Raw genomic sequence first — 16,145 nt, 5'->3', positions numbered from 1 at the left:
TACGATGTTTAGATCGCATTTTTTATTCTATTTTTTTTTTTTTGTTTGTTTTATACCTGAGTGAATAAGAACTTAGCATAAAGCACTGGATTTAGTGTCTCTATATAACATGCATCCAGTCCGAGCCCAGCTGTCATTTTACTAGATCTGAATGAGAAAAGGAAGCTGCACTGGGATGGACCATAGACCGTGCTGATGAATGAGGCCCAGTGTGTACAGGTACTTGCCTTCACTGTGGATAGATTTTATATGGGGACAGGTAGATGGCGACGATAGATCTGCGGAGAGCTAGATATGACAGTGTCCTGGCTGTCACATAGAGAAGATGGATGTGACATAAATAGGGGATAGATTATGTAGATAAGAGTAGATATATACGTGATACATAGAGAAGATAGATGTGATCTGGTATAGAGAGAGCGATTGAGAGGTCGATAGACAGAGCGGAAGATCAAGAGATACATTATATGGATAGATGGAGTAATCTAGAGGTACATGGAGGAATGGATGGATGGGTAGATGGAGGCATGGATGGGTAGATGGAGGGAGGGAAGGATGGATGGGTAGATGTAGGGAGGGATGGATGGGTAGATGTAGGGAGGGATGGATGGGTAGATGGAGGCATGGATGGGTAGATGGAGGGAGGGAAGGATGGATGGGTAGATGTAGGGAGGGAGGGATGGATGGGTAGATGTAGGGAGGGATGGATGGGTAGATGTAGGGAGGGATGGATGGGTAGATGGAGGGAGGGATGGATGGGTAAGATGGAGGGAGGGATGGATGGGTAAGATGGAGGGAGGGATGGATGGGTAAGATGGAGGGAGGTAATTTAATAGACTGAGGTAGAAAATACGTGGAAGATGGCTAGATACCTATGAGGTACATAAAGTAGCAATAATAGAATTTAATAATAAATTGCATTAACACTAAACACCATCCTGGGTACAAGCCTCAGGATCCTCGGCCAAAACATCACCAAGCACATACATGGTAAAAGGCAGCGCTCCCATAACTGTGCAGGAGATCTTTGTAGGCAGATATCAGGAGCGTGATCTCCTCGGGGCTGGAGACAGGACGGATCAGTGGTCGGATCATACAGCTAGTTACCAGTGTATTGGTCTCTACATGGTCTACCTCCGTAGATCGTATAGTCAGATACTTCCAGATGTGCTCTGTGCCCCTTAGTTACATGACTTTGCAGAGTTGTGGGGGTGCCATTGAGCTTTTGTTATATTTTTTGATTTTAGACAGTTCAGCCAGGAGCCGCGGAGGTTTAATTACTATGTGCAAGTGAATCTCAGTCTAATCTGAAGCACGATGACACTGATCGGTGACTGCTCCGAAAGAGAGCTCTGGAGAAAGCGCCCCTTCTCCCTTATTAATAACAAGTGGTTACTGCGAGGAGCGAAGGCATCCTAGCAACTTTTATAAATTACTGCGTCCCCCGCACCTCTGGGGGCCCTGGCTCTGTAATAAATAAATTCTATTTTCAGTTTATTGTGTATATGTTAATTGCAAAACTATTGTGCACCATCCTGAGAAATTAACTCTGCAAAGGTCATCACAAACTGTTATTAACATTGCATTGCTCTAGACGGCGGCTCTCTGCTGGGGAATGACAGCTGCCTGTGTGACCACCGCCATCTATGGAGAAGGAGGCAGTCGTCACCTCCAAATGTATGCGACCAAAAAGAAATCTAACTAACTTTATTGGTCAATTTGTGCGCAAATTAATTCCATTTTACAGGTTTAGCCAGTATGGTAGTAATGCAGTATATACAGTGTCTTTGAAAAAAACTTTTCCACATTTTGTCACGTTAAACCCAAAAACTTTATTTTTTTTTATTGTGATTTTTTTGTGTAAAGGAAATGATACAAGGTTTTCGAATTGTTTTTAAAATATAAATGTAAAAATTATGAGATGCATTTGTATTGAGATTTTTGTAGTCTGATACTCCCAAATAAAATTGTGAGTGACCAATCACCTGCAGAAGGCACATAATTAGTATATTGCATCCACTTGTGTGTGATTTCTTATCAGTATAACTACAGCTGCTCTGTGAAGGCATCAGAGGTTTGTTTGAGAACATCAACATCAACATTTGAGAACATCAACAGCATCATGAAAACCAAGAAGCCCACCAGACAGGTTAGGGACAACATTATAGAGAATGGTAAAGCAGGATTAAGTTAAAAATAAATTAAAAAAATAGCCCAAGCTCTGAACATTTCATGGAGCACTGTTCTATCCATTATCCCAAAATGAAATGAGTATGGCACAACTGCAAACCTACCGAGACATGGCCGTCCACCTAATCTAACATCTCAAGCAAGGAGAGCACTAATTAGAGAAGCAGCCAAAAGGCCCACGATCACTCCAGAGGAGCTGAAGAGATCCACAGCTCAGGTGGGAGAATCTGTACACAGGACAAATATTAATCGTATACTCCACAAATCTGGACTTTATATAAGAGTGGCAAGAAAAATCCATTTACTAAAGCCATAAGAAGTCCTATTTACAGAAAGCCAGGTAGGGGACAAAATGACAAGTTGAAGAATGCGCTCTGGTCAGATGAGACCAAAGTAGAACTTTTCGGGCGGAAAACTTACACTGCATATCACCCTGAAAACATCATCCCCACCATCACACATGGTGGTGGCAGCATTATGCTGTGTGGAGGCTTTTCTTCAGCAGGGGCAGGGAAGCTGGTCAGAGTTGATGGTAAGATGGATGGAGCAGGGAAAGGTGGTCCAGGGGGTTGAATGCAAATGCATGTCACAATTTTCAGATTTATATTTGTAAAATATTTAGAATACCCTGAATCATTTCCTTTACATGTCACAAATACTCGCTACTTTGTGTTGGTGTCACATAAAATCCCAATAAATAAACACATAAGTTTGTGGGTGACACTTAGCTGTGTGAGGTTCTGCAGATTCGCTCTATTAAAGTGAATGAAGTTCTATTACATGTTAAATTCTATCTCTTCTCAGTTCGAAAAAGAAAAGCAGCACGACATCCGCTCCTTCTTCTCACCCAGGATGGAGGTAGAGAAAAAACGAAAGAACATTTCTAGAGAAGAAGAAGGTGTAGAAGTCGATGGGGAGATAGACGACAAAGCTGTAGAAGAAGTGTTCGTCACCAAAGCCCCATCAGATGACAGTGAAGTCGTTGATGTTGACGAACTCTTTCCCGATGAAGAGTTTGAACATCAAGCCAAACGTTTCCGACCATCGGGCAGCCAGACCCCTATATCCACCCCTAAAAGTGCCAACTGTGGAAAGAGAAAGTCCTGGAGTGGCAAACCTAATTCCTTGTTTTCTTCACCTAAGACGCGGGGACTTTCAGAGGGGGCTTTACTTACCCCTCCAAGACCTGCCCTCTCGGAGAAGCAGTGGAACTGCCCGGCCTGTACATACACCAATAACTCCTTACTGCCGTATTGCGAGATCTGTGAAAGTCCAAGGAACAGAAAAGGTAGGTGTAAGATTAGGAAACGAAAAGTCCTTATGGTGATACCGTGATTATCCACCTTCTGCCATCAGTTCTACAAATTCATTATACAGTAAGCTCATAAGTGCCCCCCAATGGTGGCAGAAGGCAGACAGAATTTGTAATTGCACTCTATTTGATAGTGGTTGTAGAGATAGAGATTTGTTGCAGTGTATCCTAAAAGTAAAGTTCTGTCCACTATAGTTTCTAAACCTTCTTGTCATTTATTTAGTGTTACCCCAAAAAAAGTATATTTTTTATCAGTGTTTGTCATTTCCAATTTAGCCTAGTTGGTTTTAGATTAGTGTACCGGAGCGTTTGGGGGGTTGCAATTTTTTTTAATTATTTTGATAGTTATTTTATATGTATGATTACATTTCTTTTTTATTTTTATCATTTAAAACGATCATTCAGGGACTTTATTAATTTTATTTTAGTATTACTTATATTTTTTATTTTTTTTAATTAGTTTTATTATTTAATTCTAGATCTTATTTTTTCCTCTACCACCTTCATTCTTTTTATTCCTTCTTTCTTTTTTCTTCTTTGATTCTTCCTTCCTTTTGTCTTCATCCTTCTTCCTCTACCTTCTCCCTCCTTCTTTGTTGTTTCTAACTTCCTTTTCCTTTTTTCTTCCTTCGTCCATTTTACTTCATTCTCCTTGATCCTCTTCCTTCCTCCTTTTTCTTCATTTTTTTTTTCCTTTCTTCCGTTTTCTTATTTTTTCTTTCTACCTTCCTCCTTTATCCTTCCTCTTTCTTCCTCCTTTTCCTTCCTCTTCTTCCTTCCTTTTTCTTTCTTCCTTCTTCCTCTTCCTGCTCTTTTCTTTCTTGATTCTTACTTTCTTTTTCTTTCTTCCCTTTTTTCTTAATTTTTCCTTTAGCCTCTTCCTTCACCTTTATTCATTTTTTTCTTCTTCCTCCTCCTTTATTCCTTCCACCTATCACTTTTTCATTCTTCCTGCTTCTTTTTCTTCCTTCCTCTTCCTTCTTTTTTTCTTGATTATTCCTCTTCATGCTTCCTTCTTTTATCTTCCTTTTTCATTTTTCCTTCATCCTCTCCATTCTTTCATTTTTTTCTTCTTTCTTCCTCCTTTTCTTTCATTTTCTTCTGTCTCCTTCTTCCTCCTACTTCTTGCTGCTCCTCCTCCTCCTTCCTCTGTGACAGCGGCTGTAGAGTGGGGGTCTTCCTCAGCACTCCGCTCTTTTGAGCACCGATCCAAACTCCTTTTCACTGCGGCTGCACAGTGAGAGGAAACAGGGAAGATGATGATGGACGATTGTGGGAATATCCCTTTAAGCAGCTTCCATCCGCCTCCTATATTATAGGAGCATTATAAATGGTATAATACGGTCAATGGCAAATTCACCTTTAAGAAGCCGAATGTGATGGAGGCAAACGAGGTGATGCATATTTCAGATGTCTGCACAGGGGACAAAAATCCTACCTGAGCATCAATCTGTGAATGTGTCTCCTCGGAAAGTGAAAGGTGCCAATTTCTGTCAAGAACGTATGTTGAGATCTGCTATGGCATGGCATTAAGCTTGGCACAAATGGACGTTTCTGATTAATGTCAGCGGGACACGAATTCAATGGGCAGGAGCGGAGGTCCCGTTTCCATGGCAGCAAATAAGCCTAACATTCATCGCCCTGCTGTTTTCTTTCCCCGTCTGGAGATTTATGATCAAAAGGGCAATGAAATTATAGATTTTTAGTTCTTTCACAGACTAATGATGCTGCGTTTGCATTTCATTCTAACTCTCTGCCGCGTGCCCGGGACCATGCCACAAAGTTTCCTGCATTCTGCTAAAGTTTCCATTGTTCTAGAACTCTGGAGTCCGGAGATACATTCCTTAATTTGCAAAAAAAAAAAAGAAACCGGTTGTAATTTGCTTATTTTTGGATTCCCGACGTGAGATTGGCGCGGAACTCGTGGACCGGAGAACTAGGGTTCATTAAGGATCGGAGATACTGTGAGGATAATTATATTCCAGCAAGTGCACTTAGATTTCATACAAAATCTGCATATTCCAAGGAAAAATGCTCCATAACGTTATATAAAAAAAATAACACTTCATTCTAGAGCTGCCATATTCATAGACGTCTCAAGAAAAGGCTGAATGGTCCGTGCGAGTTTCAGAAAACTTTGCATAAATCAATCGTACAAGTTAATATAAGAAACCTTGTAATATATCTTATAAGAGAAATATTCATTATTCTCCACTTTAGAGACACTTTTTTTTTTTTTTTATCTCTCTACCTTGTGAAGTCACCAATCAGAAATGTTGCCAAAATCCGTCTGACATGCATTGATTACAGCTAATGTCTGTGGAGCAGTAGCGCAGCTACCGGGGGGGGCAGAGGGGCCGGTGGCCCCGGGCCCCTCACTCTCAGGGGGCCCACCCGGCGCTACGCTACAGATGCACTTTGCGGCAGAGCAGGGAGAGTCTGGCCGCTATGGGCCCCTGAGCCGGCGGGGGGGCCCGGTGCCAGCAGTGGGCCCCCCGCCCGTCATCACAGGGTCAGCGGTGTCGGCTACATGCCGACACAGCTGACCGCATTGATGACAGAAGGAGCGAGCCCTCCTTCTATCATCATCCCCCTGTCAGCGTCTGACGTCATCGACACTGACAGGGGGCGCGATGACGTCAGTACCCGGCGCCTGAAGTCGGAGATGAGCGGGATCAGCGCAGGAACCAGGAGCAAGAGAGGTCAGTATTTAGTTTATGGGGGAGTGGTGCATTATCCTACAGAGGGTAGCTATGGGGGTGCATATACAGAGGATGGCTATGGCGGTGCAATACAGAGGGTGGTTATGGGGGTGCATATACAGAGGGTGGCTATGGGGGTGCATATATAGAGAGTGGCTATGGGGGTGCAATACAGAGGGTGGTTATGGGGTTGCATATACAGAGGATCGCTATGGGGGTGCAATACAGAGGATGGCTATGGGGGGTGCAATACAGAGGGTGGTTATGGGGGTGCATATACAGAGGATCGCTATGGGGGGTGCATATACAGAGGATCGCTATGGGGGTGCATATACAGAGGATCGCTATGGGGGTGCATATACAGAGGATGGCTATGGGGGTGCATATACAGAGGATCGCTATGGGGTACATATACAGAGGATGGCTATGGGGGTGCATATACAGAGGATCGCTATGGGGGGTGCATATACAGAGGATGGCTATGGGGGTGCATATACAGAGGATCGCTATGGGGGTGCATATACAGAGGATGGCTATGGGGGTGCATATGCATAGGGTAGCTATGGGGGTGCATATACAGAGGATGGCTATGGGAGTGCATATGCATAGGGTAGCTATGGGGGTACATATACAGAGGATGTATAGGGGGGTGCAATACAGAGGGTGGTTATGAGGTTGCATATACAGAGGATCGCTATGGGGGGTGCATGTACAGAGAGTGGCTATGGGGGTGCATATACAGAGGGTAGCTAAGGGGGTGCATATACAGAGGATGGCTATGGGGGTGCAATACAGAGGGTGGTTATGGGGGTGCATATACAGAGGATTGCTATGGGGGGTGCATATACAGAGGATTGCTATGGGGGGTGCATATGCATAGGGTAGCTATGGGGGTGCATATACAGAGGATGGCTATGGGGGTGCATATACAGAGGGTGGCTATGGGGGTGCATATACAGAGGGTGGCTATGGGGGTACATTACACTACAGAGGGTGGCTGTGGGGGTGCATTATACTACAGAGGGTGGCTATGGGGGTGCATTACATTATAGAGGCTGCCTATGGGGGTGCATTACACTACAGAGGCTGCCTATGTGGAATTCATTATACTATAGAGTCTGCCTATGGGGAGTGCATTATGTACAGTATAGAGTCTGCCTATGGGGAGAGCATTATACAATATAGAGTAAAAAAAAAGCATTATTACGTTCTAGGGGACAAAATGTGGGCACTGTTTTCTAGGGCATTTGCACCCGGCCTTAGTATTTTCTAGAGGGTTGCTTTAAAATTTAGAGGTCACACAGGGCCACACAGCAGGTGCATTAATAGGGTCACATATGACCGCAGCGGATCAGCATTGGGGCATCAGCAGGATGAGGAGTTTGTGCAGGTTGGGAATAGTCCCGTTTTGGACAGTGCTGAAAATGTGAGAAGTGAAACATGTCTTTGTTGTATTCTCTGTAGCCGAGTCCTGGCTGGAGAAGTTGTCATGTCGGTCTGGGCCAGATGGAAAAAACGTGAAAAGTGAACGGTTCTTTCAGAAAGAACGTCAGTGGTAGGTTATTATCTGTAGCTGTGCTGTGATCTTATACAGTATGTTCTGTAGGACGGGTATCTACCACTGACCATATGGCAGTAATATCAATGTTGGTCTTTATATAGCAATTATTTTCAATAACAGCGCGGTCATCTGCTGAGGTTCTCCTCCACTATTAAGGTGCGTCACCCAGTTATAATCAAGGTTACCTGGTTAGGGGCCCACTCAGAAGTTTCGCCCCCCCCCCCCCCCCCGAACCAAAACCCTAGCTACGCCTCTGCTGTGGAGAGAGGAAGAGGAGCAAGAAAAAAAAAAGTGAGAGAAGGGGCGCTAATACAGACGTATTGTGACATGTGCTGGTGCTTTCTAGTAAGACCACAGAGCTGGATTCACAGCCACATTGCTCAGTACAGCTGTATAATTTTCTCCATGCTGCTTCTGAACATGGTATACATAGGAAAAGGAGAGAAGAACGTGCTCATGTCCTTGTGTGCAGTGTACAGGAGATATTATAGTTGCTAGTCTACAGCCACAAGCTCAGAGACAACTGAAAATTAGAGAGAGTATGTAGAGGGGAAAAATGGTGATCATGTGCTGCATAGAGGAAGAGCAGGAATCCCTCATGTTGCTGTGTATGGGAGACATCATAGCAGCTGGTGTCCCCTCCACGAGCTCAGAGACAAATTAAAATAATAGATCCTGCAGAGGGGAAAAAATGTAGGGTAAAAGTCATATACTGGTCAGAAATAGTGTTGTCCCTTGTGTGCACGTGGGTTTTGCAGAGGGCTACTCCTTTAAATAGTAATAATTTGCAATAGCAGACCGTCAATACTCACATTGGGTGGTGTTTATGGCAGGGGGTAAATAGGAGGCAGCCATTCTTTCCTAATTCTGAACAACCCCTTTAAGAAGTCTTAAGCCCACCAGGTAAATTCTGATGCTGAAATCTGCCGACTGAGACCTTTTCTCCATGAGTTGTGTATATAAATCGCAGGTATCTCGCTCTCCTACATAGAGATGGTCACAGCGATCTCTTTCTAGCTGCGGCGGAGTGCAGTATAATTATCAGGCAGTAGTAATAATCACACTCGTTAGCAGCTGTAACTGCCGATATCCGGACGATGACACGGATTGGTGATCATATGAGGCTAATTAGACACCTCTGAGGCTCGGCCTGTACATTACAAGGGATCATCCCCCCCCGTGCTGTAAGTAATAGGGAAGCAATGCAGAATAGAGGATAATACTGTGATAATCTCCTGTGCGTTATATTGTTATACATCCTGTTCACTCCGATTATAGTATTTTGCCTGCAACTCCATCATCGCTCTAAATCCCCTGAGAAACTGGAAATTACAGAAATGAGAAAAAAAAACATGTGGAAAACATTTATAAAGGATACTGCGCCATTTTTCTGGTATTGAAAAGCTGTCCATGTGTGATAATTACATCTTACAGCAAGCACGCTTTCAACAGTCCGTGCCAATTTATTTTTACAGTTGTGGCCAAAAGTATTGACACCCCTGCAATTCTGTCAGATAATACTCAAACACAAATTCTTTGGTATTATTATCTTCATTTAATTTGTCTTAAATGAAAAATACACAAAAGGGAATGAAGCAAAAAGCAAAACATTGATCATTTCACACAAAACTCCAAAAATGGGCCAGACAAAATTATTGGCACCCTCAGCCTAATACTTGGTTGCACAACCTGTAGCTAAAATAACTGCGACCAACCGCTTCCGGTAACCATCAATGAGTTTCTTACAATGCTCTGCTGGAATTTTAGACCATTCTTCTTTGGCAAACTGCTCCAGATCCCTGATATTAGAAAGGTGCCTTCTCCAAACTGCCATTTTTAGATCTCTCCACAGGTGTTCTATGGGATTCAGGTCTGGACTCATTGCTGGCCACCTTAGAAGTCTCCAGTGCTTTCTCTCAAACTATTTTCTAGTGCTTTTTGAAGTATGTTTTGGGTCATTGTCCTGCTGGAAGACCCATGACCTCTGAGGGAGACCCAGCTTTCTCACACTGGGCCCTACATTATGCTGCAAAATTTGCTGGTAGTCTTCTGACTTCATAAGGCCATGCACACGGTCAAGCAGTCCAGTGCCAGAGGCAGCAAAGCAACCCCACAACATCAAGGGAACCTCCGTCATGTTTTACTGTAGGGACCGTGTTCTTTCCTTTGAATGCCTCTTTTTTTCTCCTGTAAACTCTATGTTGATGCCTTTGCCCAAAAAGGTCCAATTTTTCCCTCATCTGACCAGAGAACATTCTTCCAAAATGTTTTAGGCTTTTTCAGGTAAGTTTTGGCAAACTCCAGCCTGGCTTTTTTATGTCTCGGGGTAAGAAGTGGGATCTTCCTGGGTCTCCTACCATACAGTCCCTTTTCATTCAGACGCCGACGGATAGTACGGGTTGACACTGTTGTACCCTCGGACTGCAGGGCAGCTTGAACTTGTTTGGATGTTAGTCGAGGTTCTTTATCCAACATCCGCACAATCTTGCGTTGAAATCTCTTGTCAATTTTTCTTTTCCGTCCACATCTAGGGAGGTTAGCCACAGTGCCATGGGCTTTAAACTTCTTGATGACACTGCGCACGGTAGACACAGGAACATTCAGGTCTTTGGAGATGGACTTGTAGCCTTGAGATTGCTCATGCTTCCTCACAATTTGGTTTCTCAAGTCCTCAGACAGTTCTTTGGTCTTCTTTCTTTTCTCCATGCTCAATGTGGTGCACACAAGGACACAGGACAGAGGTTGAGTCAACTTTAATCCATGTCAACTGGCTTCAAGTGAGATTTAGTTATTGCCAACACCTGTTAGGTGCCACAGGTAAGTTACAGGTGCTGTTAATTACACAAATTAGAGAAGCATCACATGATTTTTCCAACAGTGCCAATACTTTTGTCCACCCTCTTTTTTATGTTTGGTGTGGAATTATATCCAATTTGGCTTTAGGACAATTCTTTTGTGTTTTTTCATTTAAGACAAATTAAATGAAGATAATAATACCAAAGAATTTGTGTTTGCAATCATTTTCAGGAAAAAACTGAGTATTATCTGACAGAATTGCAGGGGTGTCCATACTTTTGGCCACAACTGTAAGAGGATCGTCCGGCACTGCCAAGTTCTGTGTCAGGTGGTGGCTATGGCATCTTGCTCACGTTCTTACAGGGGCATGTGCACTATCAGTGATCAGCTGTGATCAGTGCAAGATCTGATCAGCAATTCTTAATTTTCCATGGAACGCCTCAGTCCTGTCATTATCCAACCCAGTACTGCAGTACACCGCCTCTATTAGCCCATCTATATACTATATGCAACCAACTCCTGCAGAGAATAACTTCTCTTAGCCGCTCTATATACAGTCTCCTGCAGTGCATCACTCTTCACAGCCCCTGTATATATAACTCCATCCTATGGTACATCTCTCCTCGCATAACATCAATGAAGCCCCATCCTGCAGTACATTGCTTTTTTGGTCCTTTCAATATTCATCCCCATCCTACTATACATCACTCCTTTCAGCCCATCTATACATTATACATAACCTTCTCCTGCACAAAATAACTTTTTTTTAGCCCCTCTACATTCTCCTCACCTCTGCATTATCTGAAAGGATCAACAACTTTCTGCTGATGTGTGAGATTGTGGTTCCAATACATCGGTAATTGCACCTGCTCAGTTACCTGCAGTTTGCCACTTCTGTCTGCCATCAGACTTATCCTGCAGTACATCGCTCCTCTCAGCTGCTTCAATATACAGCCCCATCCTGCAGTACATTGCTCCTCGTAGCCCTTCATTATACAGCCCCATCCTGCAGTACATTGCTCCTCTGAGCCCATCTATATACTATATTCAGCCATCTCCTGCAGAACATAGATTCTCTTAGCTTCGTTATTTACACACTCCTCCTTTACATCACTCTTTTCAGCGCCTGTATATGCAACCCCATCCTGAAGCACATCACTCCTCTCAGCCATCTTAATATATTATCCCATTCTGCCATACATTGGACCTATCAGCCCTCTCAATATAAAGCCTGTTTCTGAAATACATCGCTTTTCTCAGCCCACACAATATAAAGCCCCATTCTGTAGTAAATAGCTCCTCTTAGTCATCTCAATATACAGCCCCATCCTGCAATACATCACTCCTCTCAGCCCACCTATATACTACTTGTCTTGGCTTCCCTCTATACAGCCTACTGCAGAAATCACTCCTCTCAGTCCTCTCTATACAATGCTGCATCCTGTCAGTCCCTGCAGAACATCACTCCTCTCAGTCCTCTCTATACAATGCTGCCTCCTGTCAGTCCCTGCAGATCATCACCTCTGCTCAGTATAAAATGAATCCGAGAGAATGGAGTAACACAAGACTGCAGGACCAGACGACACAAAATTTGTTTGTAGCCTGTAACCATGGTGGCACACAGGTCTGCATAGGAACTATATATCCAAAACGGATTTTTAAACAAGAACATTAGGAAAACTGATTTATTTTTTAATCTAAATTGACTTTTTTTTTGCTTTTAAGACTGATACAAAATGATTCTGTTCTCTTGGTTTATAGGAGAGCAATAATAATCGCTTTCTGCCAGTTTGTCTACATCAGTGCATATATTTCACCGCGAGAACATAGTTTAATCATTCCAGCAGATTGGTTTAGGAATCCAAGATTCAATGCTATAAGTGTTACCTTTCACGTGAGCTCTGAAGCACTGCTCCCCATGTGGTGCTTTACATTTACCAACGACGAGTTGGTATTTGGAAGATTGATACATTCATAGCGGAGGACAGAGATGAAAATTAATGTGAGAAACTAAACTGAAATTCTCAGGAACCAAAGTAGGTTGGAAAGCACAGAAATATACTGTGTGTATGTGTGTGTGTATATATATATATATATATATATATATATTTTATATTATAGTATCTTTCTTCTATACTTTTCACCCCCTGCTGAGTAATGTATTTTATATGAGCTGAAAGGAAGCGACATGACAACTGATCAAAGTACTGCCCCTATGTACAAGAATATAACTACTATAATACTGCCTCTATGTACAAGAATATAACTACTATAATACTGCCCCTATGTACAAGAATATAACTACTATAATACTGCCTCTATGTACAAGAATATAACTACTATAATACTGCTCCTATGTACAAGAATATAACTACTATAATACTGCCCCTATGTACAAGAATATAACTACTATAATACTGCCCCCTATGTACAAGAATATAACTACTATAATACTGCCCCTATGTACAAGAATATAACTACTATAATACTGCCCCTATGTACAAGAATATAACTACTATAATACTGCCTCTATGTACAAAAATGTAACTACTATAATACTGCCCCCTATGCACAAGAATATACAGTCATATGTTAAAGTTTGGGCACCCCTATTAATGTTAACCTTTTTTCTTTATAACAATTTTGGTTTGTGCAACAGCTATTTCAGTTTCATATATCTAATAACTGATGGACTCAGTTATATTTCTGGATTCAAATGAGGTTTATTGTACTAACAGAAAATGTGCAATCTGCATTTTAACAAAATTTGACCGGTGCAAAAGTATGGGCACCTCAACATGAAAGTGACATTAATATTTCGTAGATCCTCCTTTTGCAAAAATAACAGCCTCTAGTCGCTTCCTGTAGCTATTAATGAGTTCCTGGATGAAGGTATTTGTGACCATTCCTGTTTACAAAACAATTCCAGTTCAGTTAAGTTTGATGGTCGCCGAGCATGGACAGCCCGCTTCAAATCATCCCACAGATGTTCAATGATATTCAGGTCTGGGGACTGGGATGGCCATTCCAGAACATTGTAATTGTTCCTCTGCATGAATGCCTGAGTAGATTTGGAGCGGTGTTTTGGATCATTGTCTTGCTGAAATATCCATCCCCTGCAAACTTCGTCACTGATTCTTGCACATTATTGTCAAGAATCTGCTGATACCGACTTTAACAAGATTCCTGGTGCCGGCATTGGCCACACATCCTCAAAGCATGATGGAACCTCCACCAAATTTTACTGTGGGTAGCAAGTGTTTTTCTTGGAATGCTGTGTTTTTTAGCCTCCATGCATAACGCCTTTTTGTATAACCAAACAACTCAATCTTTGTTTCATCAGTCTACAGGACCTTCTTCCAAAATGTAACTGGCTTGTCCAAATGTGCTTTTGCATACCTCAGACGACTTTGTTTGTGGCGTGCTTGCAGAAACGTTTTTTTTCGCATCACTCGCCCATACTCTCCTTGTGCAAAGTGCGCTGTATTGTTGACCGATGCACAGTGACACCATCTGCAGCAAGATGATGCTGCAGGTCTTTGGAGGTGGTCTGTGGATTGTCCTTGACTGTTCTCACCATTCTTCTTCTCTGCCTTTCTGATATTTTTCTTGGCCTGCCACTTCTGGGCTTAACAAGAACTGTACCTGTGTTCTTCCATTTCCTTACTATGTTCCTCTCAGTGGAAACTGACAGGTTAAATCTCTGAGACAACTTTTTGTATCCTTCCCCTGAAAAGCTATGTTGAATAATCTTTGTTTTCAGATCATTTGAGAGTTGTTTTGAGGAGCCCATGATGCCACTCTTCATAGGAGAATCAAATAGGAGAACTACTTGCAAGTGGCCACTTTAAATACCTTTTCTCATGATTTGATACACCTGGCTATGAAGTTCAAAGCTCAATGAGGTTACAAAACCAATTTAGTGCTTCAGGAAGTCAGTAAAAAGTAGTTAGGAGTGTTCAAATCAAGAAAATGATAAGGGTGCCTATACTTTTGCACCGGTCAAATTTTGTTTAAATGCAGATTGCACATTTTCTGTTAGTGCAATAAACCTCATTTAAATCAAGAAATATAACTGAGTCCATCAGTTATTAGATATATGAAACTGAAATAGCTGTTGCAAAAACCAAAATTGTTATAAAGAAAAAAGGTTAACATTAATAGGGGTGCCCAAACTTTAACATATGACTGTAACTACTATAATACTGCCCCTATGTACAAGAATATAACTACTATAATACTGCTACTATGTACAAGAATATAACTGCTATAATACTGCTCCTATGTACAAGAATATAACTACTATAATACTGCCCCTATGTACAAGAATATCACTACTATAATACTGCTCCTATGTACAAGAATATAACTACTATAATACTGCTCCTATGTACAAGAATATACAGTCATATGTAAAAGTTTGGGCACCCCTATTAATGTTAACCTTTTTTCTTTATAACAATTTTGGTTTTTGCAACAGCTATTTCAGTTTCATATATCTAATAACTGATGGACTCAGTTATATTTCTGGATTCAAATGAGTTGTATTGTACTAACAGAAAATGTGCAATCTGCATTTAAACAAAATTTGACCGGTGCAAAAGTATGGGCACCCTTATCATTTTCTTGATTTGAACACTCCTAACTACTTTTTACTGACTTCCTGAAGCTCTAAATTGGTTTTGTAACCTCATTAAGCTTTGAACTTCATAGCCAGGTGTATCAAATCATGAGAAAAGCTATTTAAAGTGGCCACTTGCAAGTAGTTCTCCTATTTGATTCTCCTATGAAGAGTGGCATCATGGGCTCCTCAAAACAACTCTCAAATGATCTGAAAACAAAGATTATTCAACATACCTTTTCAGGGGAAGGATACAAAAAGTTGTCTCAGAGATTTAACCTGTCAGTTTCCACTGTGAGGAACATAATAAGGAAATGGAAGAACACAGGTACAGTTCTTGTTAAGCCCAGAAGTGGCAGGCCAAGAAAAATATCAGAAAGGCAGAGAAGAAGAATGGTGAGAACAGTCAAGGACAATCCACAGACCACCTCCAAAGACCTGCAGCATCATCTTGCTGCAGATGGTGTCACTGTGCATCGGTCAACAATACAGCGCACTTTGCACAAGGAGAAGCTGTATGGGAGAGTGATGCGAAAGAAGCCGTTTCTGCAAGCACGCCACAAACAGAGTCGCCTGAGGTATGCAAAAGCACATTTGGACAAGCCAGTTACATTTTGGAAGAAGGTCCTGTGGACTGATGAAACAAAGATTGAGTTGTTTGGTCATACAAAAAGGCGTTATGCATGCGCTGTATTGTTGACCGATGCACAGTGACACCATCTGCAGCAAGATGATGCTGCAGGTCTTTGGAGGTGGTCTGTGGATTGTCCTTGACTGTTCTCACCATTCTTCTTCTCTGCCTTTCTGATATTTTTCTTGGCCTGCCACTTCTGGGCTTAACAAGAACTGTACCTGTGTTCTTCCATTTCCTTACTATGTTCCTCACAGTGGAAACTGACAGGTTAAATCTCTGAGACAACTTTTTGTATCCTTCCCCTGAAAAGCTATGTTGAATAATCTTTG

General features: G+C 42.1%; 1 protein-coding gene across 2 annotated transcripts in view; it reads left to right on the top strand.

The window, feature by feature from the left end:
- Positions 1-16,145, top strand: part of ZRANB3 (zinc finger RANBP2-type containing 3) — a 247,059-nt gene that overhangs the window by 189,941 nt on the left and 40,973 nt on the right. For both annotated transcript variants that reach the window (XM_073545539.1, XM_073545540.1), the window contains exon 13: positions 2,995-3,478. In XM_073545539.1, the coding sequence (XP_073401640.1) occupies positions 2,995-3,478 (484 nt within the window). The remainder of the gene's footprint in view (positions 1-2,994; positions 3,479-16,145) is intronic.

Source organism: Dendrobates tinctorius, unplaced genomic scaffold, assembly GCF_039654945.1.
Source record: "Dendrobates tinctorius isolate UK_male_01 unplaced genomic scaffold, ASM3965494v1 ptg000143l, whole genome shotgun sequence".
Lineage (NCBI taxonomy): Eukaryota > Metazoa > Chordata > Amphibia > Anura > Dendrobatidae > Dendrobates > Dendrobates tinctorius.
Note: the sequence above shows the minus strand (reverse complement) of the source record. Positions and strands in the feature narration are given on the sequence as shown.